General features: G+C 59.6%; 1 protein-coding gene across 2 annotated transcripts in view; it reads left to right on the top strand.

Moving 5' to 3' along the window:
* The window catches only part of CLIP2 (CAP-Gly domain containing linker protein 2), a 66039-nt gene that overhangs the window by 32470 nt on the left and 18951 nt on the right, over nucleotides 1–14618 (top strand). The window contains exons 3-9 of one of the 2 annotated variants that reach the window (XM_084881980.1): nucleotides 1175–1725; nucleotides 5276–5400; nucleotides 6876–7089; nucleotides 7700–7897; nucleotides 9251–9354; nucleotides 11003–11063; nucleotides 14189–14293. In XM_084881980.1, coding sequence (XP_084738106.1) covers nucleotides 1175–1725; nucleotides 5276–5400; nucleotides 6876–7089; nucleotides 7700–7897; nucleotides 9251–9354; nucleotides 11003–11063; nucleotides 14189–14293 — 1358 coding nt within the window. The remainder of the gene's footprint in view (nucleotides 1–1174; nucleotides 1726–5275; nucleotides 5401–6875; nucleotides 7090–7699; nucleotides 7898–9250; nucleotides 9355–11002; nucleotides 11064–14188; nucleotides 14294–14618) is intronic. The other variant, XM_084881981.1, reaches the window with a different exon arrangement.

The following is a 14618-nucleotide window of genomic DNA, read 5'->3' on the forward strand; positions in this document are numbered from 1 at the left end:
GCCTCCTCGTCCCGGAAGCTCTGTCCTTCAGGGTTGGCTTCCAGCCCCACGGCAGCATCCAGCCAGGCTGGGGCCCAGGGCTCCTTGGCCTTGGATGGGGGAAGACTCAGGTTGGAGCCGCTGCCCTGTGCCCCTCCACCGGCTGCCCATGGAAAGCGGCAGAAACACCTGCTCGCCCCTGTCTCCGTCTGTGTTCACAAGCCATCGCCTCGGGACTAGAGGAGGACGAGCTCTCCTCTGCCCGACGCGTGGTCCGGCGGAGGGAGGGCGGCCCGGCGGGAGGGAGGGAGGGAGGGCGGCCCGGCGGAGGGTAGGGGGGGCGGCCCGGCGGAGGGTGGGGGGGGCGGCCCGGCGGAGGGGGGCGGGCGGCCCGGCGGAGGGAGGGAGGGCGGCCCGGCAGGAGGGCAGGGGGGCCTGGCGGAGGGCGGGGGGGGGGGGGGGCGGCCCGGCGGAGGGCGGGGGGGGGGGGGGGGGCGGCCCGGCGGAGGGCGGGGGGGTGGCGGCCCGGCGGAGGGAGGGGCAGCCTCCAGGCCTTGAGGTGCAAAGAGGAAGGCTTTCGGAGCTCCCACCTTCCCAGGAGCCACACACACACAGAGCGTGGTGGGGCCAGCTCTGCTCTGTCTGTCCCTGAGTGACCGTGAGCAAGTTGCTTCCCTTCCCTCTCTGCTGGGAGGTAGGCCCCCTCCCAGCCTGAGTCCCATCTCTGCTGTGTGACCTTGGGCAAGGCCTTTGCCTCTCTCAGCCTCAGGGTCCTCCTTCCTGTGAGAGGACTGGATTAGGGGGACCCAGGTCAGGCCAGAGAACCCCATGTTCAGTCCTAGGAATGAGGTTACACACTTGCTCCCTCCTCCTGCCCTCCCGCCCTCCTGCCTCCCACTTGTTCTGGCCGGCACAGCCCTGAGGCTCAGACTTGGGAAGGAGGAGGAGAGAGGGGAGGTGTAGGGGTGGAGTAAGATATTTTTCCTGGCTCCTTTTGCCCCCAAATGTCTGTGGCTATGGCCAGCTGTCAAGGAATAGCCTTTTGCTGCGGCACAGAGTCCATGAAGAATGAGTGAGACCTGCCCAAGCCCTCACTGCCAACCGCACCTGCCTCAGTTTCCCCATCAGGTAACCCGCACTGGCCCCTTACAGCTTTCCCTCAGCCCTAACCGCTGCCTCTCTCCTCCCTCCCCAGGCTCCCCCCTGCACAAGCAGGCCTCGGGACCCTCTGCGGCCGCGCCCGCCGCCCCCGAGAAGCCCGGCCCCAAGGCCGCCGAGGTGGGCGATGACTTCCTGGGGGACTTCGAGGTGGGCGAGCGGGTGTGGGTGAACGGCGTGAAGCCGGGCGTGGTGCAGTACCTGGGCGAGACGCAGTTCGCGCCCGGCCAGTGGGCCGGCGTGGTGCTGGACGAGCCCGTGGGCAAGAACGACGGCGCCGTGGGCGGCGTGCGCTACTTCGAGTGCCCGGCGCTGCAGGGCATCTTCACGCGGCCCTCCAAGCTCACCCGGCAGCCCGCGGCCGAGGGCTCGGGCAGCGACACCCACTCGGTGGAGTCGCTGACGGCGCAGAACCTGTCGCTGCACTCGGGCACGGCCACGCCCCCGCTGACCAGCCGCGTCATCCCGCTGCGGGAGAGCGTCCTCAACAGCTCCGTCAAGACCGGCAACGAGTCCGGCTCCAACCTCTCCGACAGCGGCTCCGTGAAGCGGGGCGACAAGGACCTGCGCCTGGGAGACCGCGTGCTGGTGAGTCCCTCCCCCACTACCCGCCCCCCCCCGCCGCACCGCCCCCCCTCGCTGCTGCACACACACACACACACACACACACACACACACACACACCCGCTGCTGCACCCAGCCGGGCGAGCTGGAACAAGGGGGCGGGCAGGGAGTGGACTCAAGAGGCGTGGGTGAGCCGAAACCGGTTTGGCTCAGTGGATAGAGCGTCGGCCTGCGGACTGAAAGGTCCCGGGTTCGATTCCGGTCTAGGGCATGTACCTTGTTTGTAAGCACATCCCCAGTAAGGGGTGTGCAGGAGGCAGCTGATTGATGTTTCTCTCACATCAATGTTTCTAACTCTCTATCCCTCTTTCTTCCTCTCTGTAAAAAATCAGTGAAATATATTTAAAAAAAAAAAAAAAAAAAGAGAGAGAGAGGTGGGGTCCCGGCTGGGTCACCCCCTCCTTGTAGAACCACACAGAGGGACCGGGGAGACGGGTTAATGGGCTCTGCAGACGGTCGCTGCAGTGACCCTGGGCAGGTGTCTTCACCTTTCTGGGCCTCGGTCTTCCCATCTATAAAATGGGAATTTTAATAGTACCTTCCTCATAAGTTGAAATGCGTTGATATGTATAATGCCTTTAGATGGTGCCTATACTTAGTAAGTGCCCCCATTACGTTAGCTATGATTGGTGCTATCCTTTGATCTGGGCCACCACCATGGATGTGCCAGGCCTATGCTGAAATGGCCAGGGACTGGAGTGCTCAAGGTCCCTGGCCCAGGGGCGGGTGGTTGGCTCAGACATCTAAGAGTAATCACTGCTGCTGTGGAGGAGAGAACTGGGTCACAAGAGCCAAGGGGCTCTCTAGGCGAGTCTGCCTGCCGGGGTCCCTCTTCTCCTGCACTCCCAGCGGCTGGGGCAGGAGGAAGAGGGGCGTGGCCCTCAGGTCCTTCAGAGTCTGGCTTCATCCTTCCGTAGTGTGACTGTGGGAGTGTTTTCCCGGCACCTGCTGTGAGCCAGACCTGGGCTGGGGGTGGCAAGGTACACAGGAGAGGGCCACGGCCTGCTGTGCCAAACCCAGGGCCCAGGCGGCTCCGGGCTGACCCTGTCCTTTGAGAACCATGGCTTTGGGCAGGTGGGAATCACACCGGGCGAGGAGGCCTGCTCGGCGCCTTCTGCTTCTCCCAAGCAAACGGCATCTGGTCCAACCTCAGGTGTCGCTGCCGTGTCACCATCCCGGAGGACTTCCCAGAGTCCCAAACCCAGGCCTCCCATCGCCTGGATACGGAAACAGGAAGCGCTTCATAACTGCCTTTCCAAACGCTAAAGCCACGTATCTTTAACATCCTACAACTTTCTAATATAGTGTGGCTTTCTTTTACCAGCCCCCAAAATATCAAACTTTTTATATGAATGTAGCAATGAAGAAGAGATAATTTCTAAAAAAAAAAAAAAAAATTACCCGAAGGTGTCGGGCAGGCCTGGGGTCTGAGGAGTCAAGGCCAGGTCTCAGCTGGTGGAGGGAGCGGCTCCTGTGCTCGGGCAGGTGGGGCAGAGTGGAGGGGTTTCCCACCCCACCGTGGGGAGCACATGCTCGGAGCCCTAAGGCTGAGCGGGGAAGGGTTTGGCGGACCCTGGAGTCCCAATGTGGGGATCCCAACAAGTTATCACTGCCTGGGGTCCTCCCTCCCCACTCCAGGCCTCACACAGGGCCATGGTTTCTCCTGGAGGCTTCTGGGAAGGGCATTTGGGTTGGAATGAGAGGAAATGCTTATACCCATCGCCCCATTGAAGCCTCAAGCCTTCATCAGACCTGGCAGCAGTGGCAGCAGACGCCCCACTGACTCCCTGGCCCACGAGGGCTGAGTCCTCACTTTGAGACACTGCTTTCTTGGGGGTGTACCCCATGCTGGGCACCTGCTAGCGCTTTCTTTTTCTTTTCTTTTCTTTTTTTTAAAAAATATATTTTATTGATTTTTTACAGAGAGGAAGGGAGAGAGATAAGAGAGCTAGAAATGTCGATGAGAGAGAAACATCGACCAGCTGCCTCTTGCACAACCCCTACCTGGGATGTGCCTGCAACCAATGTATATGCCCTTGACCGGAATTGAACCTGGGACCCTTCAGTCCACAGACGGACGCTCTATCCACTGAGCCAAACCGGTTTCGGCATGCTAGCACTTTCTGTACCTTGTCCCTGTGGGTCCTCCCCTCTACCTGACGAGGTAGGGGTTATCCTCCCCTCCCCCCGTTTTATAGATGGGGAAACTGGGCTCAGCCTGGGACACAGCCTCCCCAGGACTCACAGCCAGGAGGGATGGGCCGTTCATCCCTTTATTCACTCACCAGCTGTGCCTGCCTGGAGGCCCTTGGGGTCTGGGTGGGGGAGAGGAATCTGAACGAGGGGGTTGTTTCTACCACAAGGATCGGGCCTCACCTGCCCCCCACCACACCCTCGCCTGCAGCTGCCCTTGGGTCCTTCTGGCTGGTCCAGCACTGCCAGGACCCAGCTGGCTTGCTGACCCTGGACCTTCTTTTCTCCCCTGGACCTGCTGTGAACATCTGACACCTCTCCTTCCAGCCCCTATCCCGCCCTTAAAAAGTTATATCCTGGTCAGGGGTGACTGTAGAGGCCCGAACCTATACAATTTAGGATGAGGGACTCTAGGAAAAACGATATGAGGAAATACTGCTTTTCCAAATTTTATAAATCATGTGATTCCCATGAAAGCATTGTCCGGGCCTTGGAAGAGGCCAGTGCAGGTGAGGGTCCCTGATGCCTAAGCTCTTAGCTTCACCAACCACAAGTCCGCTTCTGACCTGGGTCAAAGGCGTGAGCTGTGTTCATTATTTATGAATGTTAAGTAACGGTATTTATGCTCATTAAATTGTGCTGCCCTTTAAAGATACCCCTGGGTCCAGGTTTCATTTGGGCCTCAACACTACCCCATAAGGTCTAAGTACTAGATAAGTAATCATGGGCAAGTTATTTATCCTCTGTGCCTCAGTTTCTTTGACTGCAAAATGGGGATAATAGTTTATCTGTCTTGCGTGGCTCTGTGTAACCTCTTGTGAAGTGCTAGCTTTTGTCAGCATTAAAGTCCGTGTTGGGCCTGTCCGGTGTGGCTCAGTGGCTTAGTGTCAACCCATGAACCAGGAAGTCACGGTTCAGGGCACATGCTCTGATTTGCGTCCCTCTTCCTGCCAGCCCCTGGCAGCCGCCATTTGAAACACTCATTTTAAGGGTAAAATGGATTGAGACTCTAGCACATACTCACACCTAGCACTCGGCCCTCACAAAACCCCTTTTCATAGATGCAGATGCTGACGCTCAGAGGTTAGGTAACTTGCTCAAGCTCACACTGCAGCATTCGAATGCAGGTCTGTCTGTCCGTCTCTATGTTCTTGCCCAGGGCAGCCCTGAGAACACCTGGTCACACCTGTGTCCTTCCTCAACCCGGCTCTCCTCTCTCCTGCACGTTGGGAAGGGGGGTGGGGTGTGAGCCTGGCTCCTGGGTCCCTGCACCAGGTGCCCACTGTGTGCTCTAGCCCTGCGTCTCTCCGTGTGCCCGCAGGTTGGCGGGACAAAGACTGGCGTGGTGCGGTATGTGGGGGAGACGGACTTCGCCAAGGGCGAGTGGTGTGGCGTGGAGCTGGACGAGCCCCTCGGGAAGAACGATGGGGCGGTGGCGGGCACCAGGTACGGCGGGCTGCCCCCGGGCGTGGGGGAGGGGCTGGTCTTTGCCTGGGGTGGGTGCCGTGGACAAGGATGGGGCGTCTGAGGAAGCCAGCGTTGAGTGTGTGAGTGGCTGTGCCAGACACCACAGTGTAGACGCTGCCTCCGTCCTCCTGTCACAGCAGTGTGCGGGGCAGATGGTGGGGCTGTCATCCCCATTTTACAGATGAGAGAACGGAGGCCAGAGAGGTCATTGCTCAAGGTCACACAGAATCAGGGGCAAACGCTAGGAGAAGCAGTGGTCCCTGCCTCCCTGGATTTCTCTGGGCAACACCGGAAACCGGACAGTGAGCTCTGCAGTCAAGGGTGTAGTCACAACTGGTTTGGGCTCCATGCCATTCCCAATTAAAGGGAATTTCCTGGGGGGAATGCTGGGTCAAGAGGGTCTAAGACTGTGTCTCAGCCATTGGGGACGGGGTTGGGCGATACAATGGGTGAACAAGGTCAGGGATGTGGGGTTCGGACTAGATGGCCTCGGTCCTGCACTGGCTGTGCCTGGTTTAGCTCCTGAGGCCCAGATGAGTCTGTGGCAGCTCGGAGAAGGAAGGTGTGCTAGGCTGGGGGACAGCTGAGCAAAGGCCTTAATGTAGGAAAGGAGGGGTGGGGTGGTCGTTTCAAAGTGAGTCAGAAACCGGACAGAACTAGCTCGCCTGGTCCGGTGTAGAACCCTTGACCAGAGAGATTCCAAGAGAGCACCCAGAGTTTCTGTAACAATACTCTGCCTTCCTGTTTTCAAGACCGATATTTCTCTCAGCTTACTCTGCTTTCTGACCTCAGGGGCAGGGTGGGTGGCAGCCCCTCCCCAAACACACACACAGTATCTCCCTCACACTTTTGCTTCTTCATTTATGGCAGAGAGCTGATGGGGTTATAAGGGACTGGGGTTGACCAGGGGCAGCCATGAGAGTGGGGCTGCAGAGACGCCTGGTGGCCTCTGAGTGGTGTGTGGGAGCCAAGCATAGTCCACTTTGGAGCCCAGCAGGCTAGAGGTTCCAGGCCCAGCATTGCCTCTTGACCAGCTGTGTGACTGTGAGCAAGTTACTTAACCTCTCTGAACCCAAGTGTCTTCACCGGTGACATGTAGACAACAGCAGAGTGGTTGGGGGCTTAAAAAGAGCATCAAGAAAAGGGCCTGGGGCAGAGCATGTGCTCAGTAATTGTTATTTGCCTGCCTCCCCCCAGATGTGCCCAACAGCTGTTCCCAAACCCTCATATATACACTAGACACCCCTCCCCAGCTCCAGCTGTTCGCAGCTGCAAAGAATCTCAGGCCTTACTTACTCTGATCCCTTTCTGGGAGTCTTTTCTATGGCTCTTGGAATGTGGGTGTTTGGACCCCAAGGAGGAGCCTCTGCTGGGTTCTGAGGAGGAGGGGGAGGCAGGTGAAGCTCCCGGATATGCAGCCATGATGCCCGCATGGGTCCCTCTCGCTTCCCCAGGTATTTCCAGTGCCCACCCAAGTTCGGCCTCTTCGCGCCCATCCACAAGGTGATCCGCATCGGCTTCCCGTCCACCAGCCCCGCCAAAGCCAAGAAGACCAAGCGCATGGCCATGGGTGTCTCGGCGCTGACCCACAGCCCCAGCAGCTCCTCCATCAGCTCCGTCAGCTCCGTGGCTTCCTCCGTGGGCGGCCGGCCCAGCCGCAGCGGCCTGGTGAGGGCGGGGCTGGGGAGGGGGGTCCTGGTGTGCGTATGGGGATTGAGGACAGAGGGATCCGGGTGCCCCTGACCTGCACTAGCACCAGGCATCCTCCGATGGGAGCTTTTGAGGAAAGATGAAAGCGCCTATTTTTCAACAAGGGAAATGGATCCACTTACACGATTGTCATTTTTGCATTACTGATTTGTCAGGAACCTGAGCCTTTTCTGGGAGTTGAGGGTCATACAGATGCAGGGCAGGCCATACAGGTGCAGGTTTCAGAAAGGTCACCACAGGCATCCTGGAGGAGGGGAAAGGCGAGGCTGTCCTTCCGGGCAGCGAGCTGCTGTCCAAGCTCAGTCTAGGATGAAAGGTTCCTCCTGACCCAGGAGAGGGTGACCCCGGCGAGGGAGCCTACATGAGGCAGAGCCGAAGCTGTGAGGGGGGCGTTTCCTGAATCTGAAATCATACGCTTCCCCCCCGCACAAGTAGGCGGGGGCACTAGCAGGGGAAGAGCAGGACCCTGGGAGTCCAGGCCCGTGGGCCCCCACCGGCCGGTGAGCTGCGGGCTATCTGGGCGGCGCTCCGATCCCTGAGTCCTGCCTGCACCCATGCCCTCCTGCAGCTCACGGAGACCTCGTCACGCTACGCGCGCAAGATCTCTGGCACGACTGCCTTGCAAGAGGCACTGAAGGAGAAGCAGCAGCACATTGAGCAGCTGCTGGCTGAGCGGGACTTGGAGCGGGCGGAGGTGGCCAAGGCCACGAGCCACATCTGCGAGGTGGAGAAGGAGATCGCCCTGCTCAAGGCTCAGCATGAGCAGGTGGGTGAGCAGGCGGGGCAGCGGGCACCCTGAGGGGCGCCAGTAGCTTCCCCAGGCCAGGCCCATAGGTCACTCACACCCAGAGTGCAGACCATGGAGGCGCAGAGATGCCTCCTCCGACTGGCGGAAGTCCTTCCATGGGTAGGTTCACACACTTTCAGAAGCTGGATGTAGTCCGGTCGGTGTGTCTCAGGGGTTGAGTGTGGAGCCCTGAGAGGTCACGGTCAGGGCACATGCCTGGGTTGTGGGCTTGATCCCCAGCAGCGGTTGTACAGGAGGCAGCTGATCAGTGTTGATCTTTCTCTCTCATTGATGTTTCTATCTCTTCCTTCCTCCCTCTCTAAAAATAAATAAGAACATCTTTTAAAAAAGCAAGTTAGGAAAAAAGAACCTGGAAACAAACTGCCCCCTGCTCTTTCCTACCTCCTCAGTGCGAGCGTTTCCTCCGTCATGGAAAATCCTTCCCCAGCTGAGCAGCTGCATTGCCGTCTGTCATGGGCTGCGTCCCTGCTGATGCGGCTGGTCCCCTGCTATTGTTTAAATTGTTTCCCGTTTCTCTCTTTCTCAGAATAATGCTCGTGTGCACATTTTGTGTGTGTGCCTGTCCTCGTTTCAGACGGAACCTTCTAGCAGATTCCTGGGTTGGGCTTCAGGGAAGTAACCCCCTGCCCACAGCCTTGAGTCATCTGCTGTCGCATGTCTACTCCTCCCTGATGTTTGCCACCTGCACGAGAGCCCGCTCCCGGGCCCCGGCCCCCATGTGGGGCCAGCTCACCCCTCTCTGGGGTGCTGGAATTAATAAGGCCAAGTTCAGCCCTAGCCAGTTTGGCTCCGTGCATGGAGCATTGGCCTGGGTTCGATTCTGGCCAAGGGCACATGCCCAGGTTGCAGGTTTGATCCCCAATAGGGAGCGTGCAGGAGGCAGCCAATCAATGATTCTCTCTTATCTTTGATGTTGCTCTCTCTCTCCCTTCCTCTCTGAAATCAATAAAAATATATTTAAAAATAAAATAAAATAAGATAAAACAAAGCCAAGCTCATGCATGTGCTGTGGCAGGGGCCTTCACAAGGCAATGTATTTTAGGCCCTTGGGAGTTGGGGAGGTGGCAGGTATGGGGGTGCTAGTTAAGGGGGCAGGTGGACTTGAGGTTCCCTCTGGGTGAGGCCGCAGCTGGGCCTACCCCTCACATCAGGCCCACAGCCCGTGCTCACCTCAGGCTGGCAGGGGAGCAGGAGTGGCGGGGGTTCCAGCCCTGACTCCTCGCACCACTCCTGCTACCTCCCACCCCTCCCCCACTTGGCCCCCAGCCCCCAGAAGGAGGCTGACCCTGTCCTGCCCTTGCCGGGGCCCAGTATGTTGCAGAAGCAGAGGAGAAGCTGCAGCGGGCCCGGCTGCTGGTGGAGAGCGTGCGGAAGGAGAAGGTGGACCTGTCCAACCAGCTGGAGGAGGAGCGGAGGTAGGTGCTGCCCTGCCCGTCCTGGGAGCACATGTTCCCGCGCCTCACAGGAGGGTCCAGGTCCAAATCCTGCCTCCTCCGCCTACAGGCTGTGTCACCTGGACTAGTGACGTGAGCTCTGTGGGCCTCAGTCACCTCATCTGGAAGGTGGGCTGGTGATCCCCATGTCTACACGCTGTTGGGAGGACTTACACGATAATGCCAGCAAAGCACCCCGCAGGGTGCGGAACACATGGGGACACTGTCCTTCCCACCTGGCAGGGCTCACTGTTCCTGCCCCACGCGGCTCAGGAAGCAGGTCGTGAGGAGAATGCCCCGTGGAGGGCGTGGCTCCCATGCCCTGTGCCTCTAGGGAGATGTGCACCATGAGGAAGCCCCGGTGCTCTCACCCCCTGATCCAGCTCCGGTCCGTGGAGCGCCCTCTGGGCCAGCTCCTGCCCAGAAGCTGTTCCCATTTCCCGTGTCGGGAAACTGAGGCTTAGAGAAGCAGCCGCAAAGGGAGGCTTGAAACACCGCGCATCTGGTGTCAGCCCCATGCTGAGTGCGGCACTTGTACCGCCTCAGCCTTCCCACTAGCCTAGGCGGGTGTTAAGTGATGAGAAACTGAGGCTCAGGGCAGGGGAGGGACCTGTCCCAGGCCACCAGCCTGTTCATTGTTCGCTGGTTCTTTCTGCCCGGGCGCGGTGGCTAGGGGGACTGTGGTTCCCGTTCTGTGGGTGCCCTGGCCTGGCTGGGTCCTGGGTCGCCTCGGGGACGGGGTTCCCCTTGGCCAAGCAGCCTCTCTGTCTCCTGGCTGACACAGGTTTCCGTGGCTTCCTTCCCTCCCCCATGGAGAAGGCAGCCCCCCACCACGGGTCTGTTTGGGGGCTCTCCGCCAAGCACCTGCCCACAGGCTGCCACCATCTGACCGGGGAGGGGAGAGCTTACTTACATCTGCCAGAGCCCACACATCTGGTTCCCATGGCAGCGCCTGCTTGCCTAAAAACAAAAACAGGCCTTGAAGGCATTGTGCGGTTTGTGGGGTTCAGGGAGGGTCTGGGTTCAGTCCCGGCCTTGCCCTGGGTGAGCCTGGGCAGGCCACTGACCCTTTCTGGGCCTCCGTTTTCCTCCCATGTGTGCTGGGAGCTGGTAGAAGCCCAGTAAGAGCAGCGTAGTGAGCGGTAATGTGTCTGTGTCTCCCTGAGGGTGGTGCCCCCAATTATGGGGCCTGTGAATGAGTGTGGGTCAGCAGGGAAAAGCCTGCCCTCCTGCCCTGCCTCTCCCCCACCTCACCTCCCACCCTCCGCTGTTCCAGGTGGCAGTGCCTGACCCTGCAGCGATGAAAAGAGTGGTCACTAGCATCACTCTGTGATAATTTCTTCCCACGGCCACCCTGGGGAGGAGGGAGGTGGCATTAAGCGCTCCCATTTTGGGGACGTCGGAGTCTGCGTGGAGCACAGGCCAGGAGGCTGGGAGGCTGGGGGTCTGCAGGAGGCTCTGCCCCCTCAGCCGTGTGGCTCCGGGCAGGTGTCCCCTAGACGGGGACAGCACCTTTGGTGTGGTCTGACCTCAGACTCCGGGCCATCTGTGGCCTCACCTCTGTCATTGCTGACTCGGGGAGGCCCACCTGTCTGGGCCAAGCCTGTTTCAGCTCCCTCTCCCCCCACAGGAAGGTGGAGGACCTGCAGTTCCGAGTGGAGGAGGAGTCCATCACCAAGGGAGACCTGGAGGTAACAGTCAAAGGCACCATCCTGGCTTGCTTGGCACCCACGCCCAGCACTTGTGGGGCAGATGGCCAGGAGGTCCGGGCAGCAATTCCAGGCCCCCTCGGAGAGGCTCTGGGTTTGAGGGAGAAATGAAGAAGGGTCAAAGGTCGTACTCTGGGGGAGCGGGGAGGGGGTTGGTCACGGGAGACTCAGATGTCACAGGTGGGAGTGGCTCAGCTCCAGGAGCCTGAGGGGCCGTGCTTGCTGTGTTGGCCACTGGGTGGGACGGACCAGGGCATCCACAGGGCGGGGCCTGAGGACATATTGGCTGGACTCCCCCGTCCCTGCATTGTTGGGTAATAGCCCTAAAGGTGACCCTTGGGCCCTTGGTTCATCTTAGATTCCAGGTACAACTTTGGCTAAAATCAGCTTGTTGAGTCACAGGAATTGTAGATGGGAGAACAGACTCACAAAGGCACATGGACTCCCCCAGTAATAGAGCAAGTCAGCAGCCTGGGACCAGGGGCCAGGACCCCTGACCCCCGAGGGCAGCTGGAGAGGATGGCCAGTTACAGCACCTCCTTGTTATGACGCCTGGACACGTGGTCTAGACACAGGTGGACCTTGCACTCTTCAACCGGACCCACCCTTTCCAAGCTGAGGGGTGGGGCTTTTCACGTCAGTTAGTAAAGCACCCAGCCCTCCCCACCCCAGCCCTCCTCACGAAACCATGCAGACCCACCGCGCGTTCAGTCCCTCCCCGCAGGCCGAGCTGCCCCACTGGCCTTGGGCAGCCTGTTCCCTTCCCGAGCCTCAGTTTGCTCCACGGTAAAATGAAGAGGTCGGACTAGGTCCGTGAGTCTCCAACGTGAGAGTTCATCCCCTGGGTGGCTTGTCCAGACACAGAAGGCCGGCCCAGCCCCATTCCGCTGGTCTGGGCGGGACCCGGGATGTCTAACGAGCTCCCGGTGGTCTGTAGGGTCCCACTTCGGGAATCACTGCCCTGGGTCATGCGGAGCTCAGGCTGGAAGTTGCAGCTTCTGGTTTTGTAAAAGAGCCATAGTAAGATCCTTATAAGTTCCGGTGCATAGCCAAAGTGTGCGAGTGGTTGTCTGTCCCCTGGATGACTCCACCGTGAAGGGACATGTATGATCTGCATAGGGTCACTGCCAGCTGCCCCTGTTGGGGCGGGTTTTCCTTCTCATGCTTAAAGGATGGATGTCAGGGATGATGTGGCGTAGGAGCCCCAGGCCAGCGTCAGGTGCTCTCATGATGTTTCCCTCTTAGCCAAGGGGCAGGTAGTATGTGGTTATGTGCTTTGGCTAGCTTTTCCACTGGATGGCTGCCTCCTGCAGTTGGGGAAGCTCCTTCGCCGGTTAATTAATAATAAAAACGAACCAGGCGTGGCTGTGTGCTTTGGAGGGGGTGACACAGTCCCTGTGAGGAGAAGGAGATGAGCCGCAGGTCCTGCAGGCAGGGCTCCCGGACAGGGATCTCAGCAGCCTCCCTCACTGCTCCCGTTGCTGACGGAAACCCTGCCTCCCCTCCGAGTCCAGCTGGTCCGGGGAAGGCGCCCGCCCTGCGGTCCAGCGGCCTGAGCCTGGACCTCGCGCTGCCCGAAGTTGTGCGATTCTAAGCAGAGGCTTCTCTGCTTGGAGTGGCCTCTCTCCCACAGGAGGGGAGACGGCCTTGATGGTGGTTCTCAGAACATTAACGCCAGGGGACCTGACAGGGACTGAGACAGCAGAGTGGTGGCCCCCAAAGGCCCTGGGCAGCGTCCCTGGAGCAGAATGGAAGGCCAGACCATCCACCCCACCTAAAACCTAGCCACCTAAAATCAAGCTCCTACTAGTACATCGAATTTACCCTAATTAATCGAGCACCAGAGCAATCCCACTGAGCTCCCTGTGCCCCACAAAGACCCCAGCCCGTGGACCGGGGGCTGGACGTTCTGAAGGTGATGGAGAAGAGTCCTCCTGGGGGACACCAAATGAAATTGCCCTTAACATTGTAACGCTCGGGGCTTTTCCTTGCCTGTGGGGCCACCAGCGGGGCCACCAGGAGGGCATTTATGATCATGCTCCGTCTAGCCTGGTTCTCGGGCAGTGTGCCCACCATTGGGTGGGGCATGGCCTGCGAGGCTGGGATGAGGCACCATCATCAGCCTGTGATTTTTCAGAAAGAGACTGAGCGCAGCTGCTTGTTAGCATTGCAGGATGGGGAGGGGACCTTTATAGTTCTTTTAGGAAAACTCACAGAAATGCATAAGGTCACAGGCCAATGGACATGAACATCTCTGTAGTTCTTGAACCATAAACGTATTTCAGGGACGGGAGGTACTGGTTTACACCGTTGCCATCAGCCTTGCTGGTGTCCGGTGTGTATTCTTTTTACAAATAACGTGCTACCTTGCTGAGCCTGCCTCTTCAGAACTGCCCCCCAGACCTGCTTTAACCTTGTTTCTCGTGGATGACGATGGGACAGGCGGGAGGACAAGGAGGACCGTGCCTCTCCCTGCCATGAACGGGCCTCCCTGCTGGTCTGGGTGCTCACCGATCTGTTATGGGAAACCCAAATGCCAGCCCTGGTGCGCTGAGAATGCCGGGCTTTGTTCGCGTGTGGAGTGGGGGTTGTGAAGCTGGGACAGAAATGCCCTTGTGCTTTCGGGAGACTGGCCGTCTCCGCAGGGCCCTGGGGGTGGGCACTGACAGGCCGGGCTTGGGGCTGGGCGGTGGGAGGCCAGGCTGGGAGAACCATGGTGGTGTGGGTCATTTACTCTTCCTCCATCCTGGGGGCTGTGTGCAGGGTCCTGTGCTTAGCCTGAAAGACAGCCCGTAGAGTCCCGTGGGGAAGGGGAGAAGGCTGGCCCTCCCAGAGCTGCAGAGGGGAGGGCCCTGGAGGTGACAGAGGGGCCCCGAGTGCCCGTAAGGAAACCCAGCCAGGACACGAGGGCAGGAGGCAGGCCCACCTCACCAGACCTCCTCTCTTTCCCTCAGCCACCTCCTCTCCTCGACCTGTTTTCCTGCCTTGTTCATGGTAGCTGACGCCGCCTCTCTCTCTCTCTCCTTCCCTCTCTCTTCCTCCGGCTTCCTTTCCCTGTGCCCTCTGCCCTCTCCCTCCCGCCCCACACCCTCCCCCGGGTGGACCAGACCCAGACCCAGCTGGAGCACGCGCGCATTGGGGAGCTGGAGCAGAGCCTGCTGCTGGAGAAGGCGCAGGCCGAGCGCCTGCTCCGGGAATTAGCCGACAACAGGGTAACCGCCTGCCGCCTCGCCCGCCCGCCCGCCAGCGCCCGCCCCTGGACGCCCCGGGGCTCCTCTGCGAGATGGTTTCCTCTGTCCGCGCTGCTGTCCTCATTGTTTTTCCCTCTTGTGCCCCTTCTAGGAGGGGAGTGGAGGTCAGACACTGCCTCCGCTCCCGTCTATTGGGGAGGAGGGGGCTTGGCTCTCTGGGACTTGGCGCCCCAGCCGGTCCCCCTGGCTGGGAATGTCCTGTGAGACCCTCCGCCCTCCTCCCCATGCATTGCCATGACAAGGCTTGGTCAGGTTCAGAAACCAGGGGCCTCTCGGGAAAGGTCTG

This window comes from Pipistrellus hanaki, assembly GCF_964339955.1.
Source record: "Pipistrellus hanaki genome assembly, chromosome: 4".
NCBI lineage: Eukaryota > Metazoa > Chordata > Mammalia > Chiroptera > Vespertilionidae > Pipistrellus > Pipistrellus hanaki.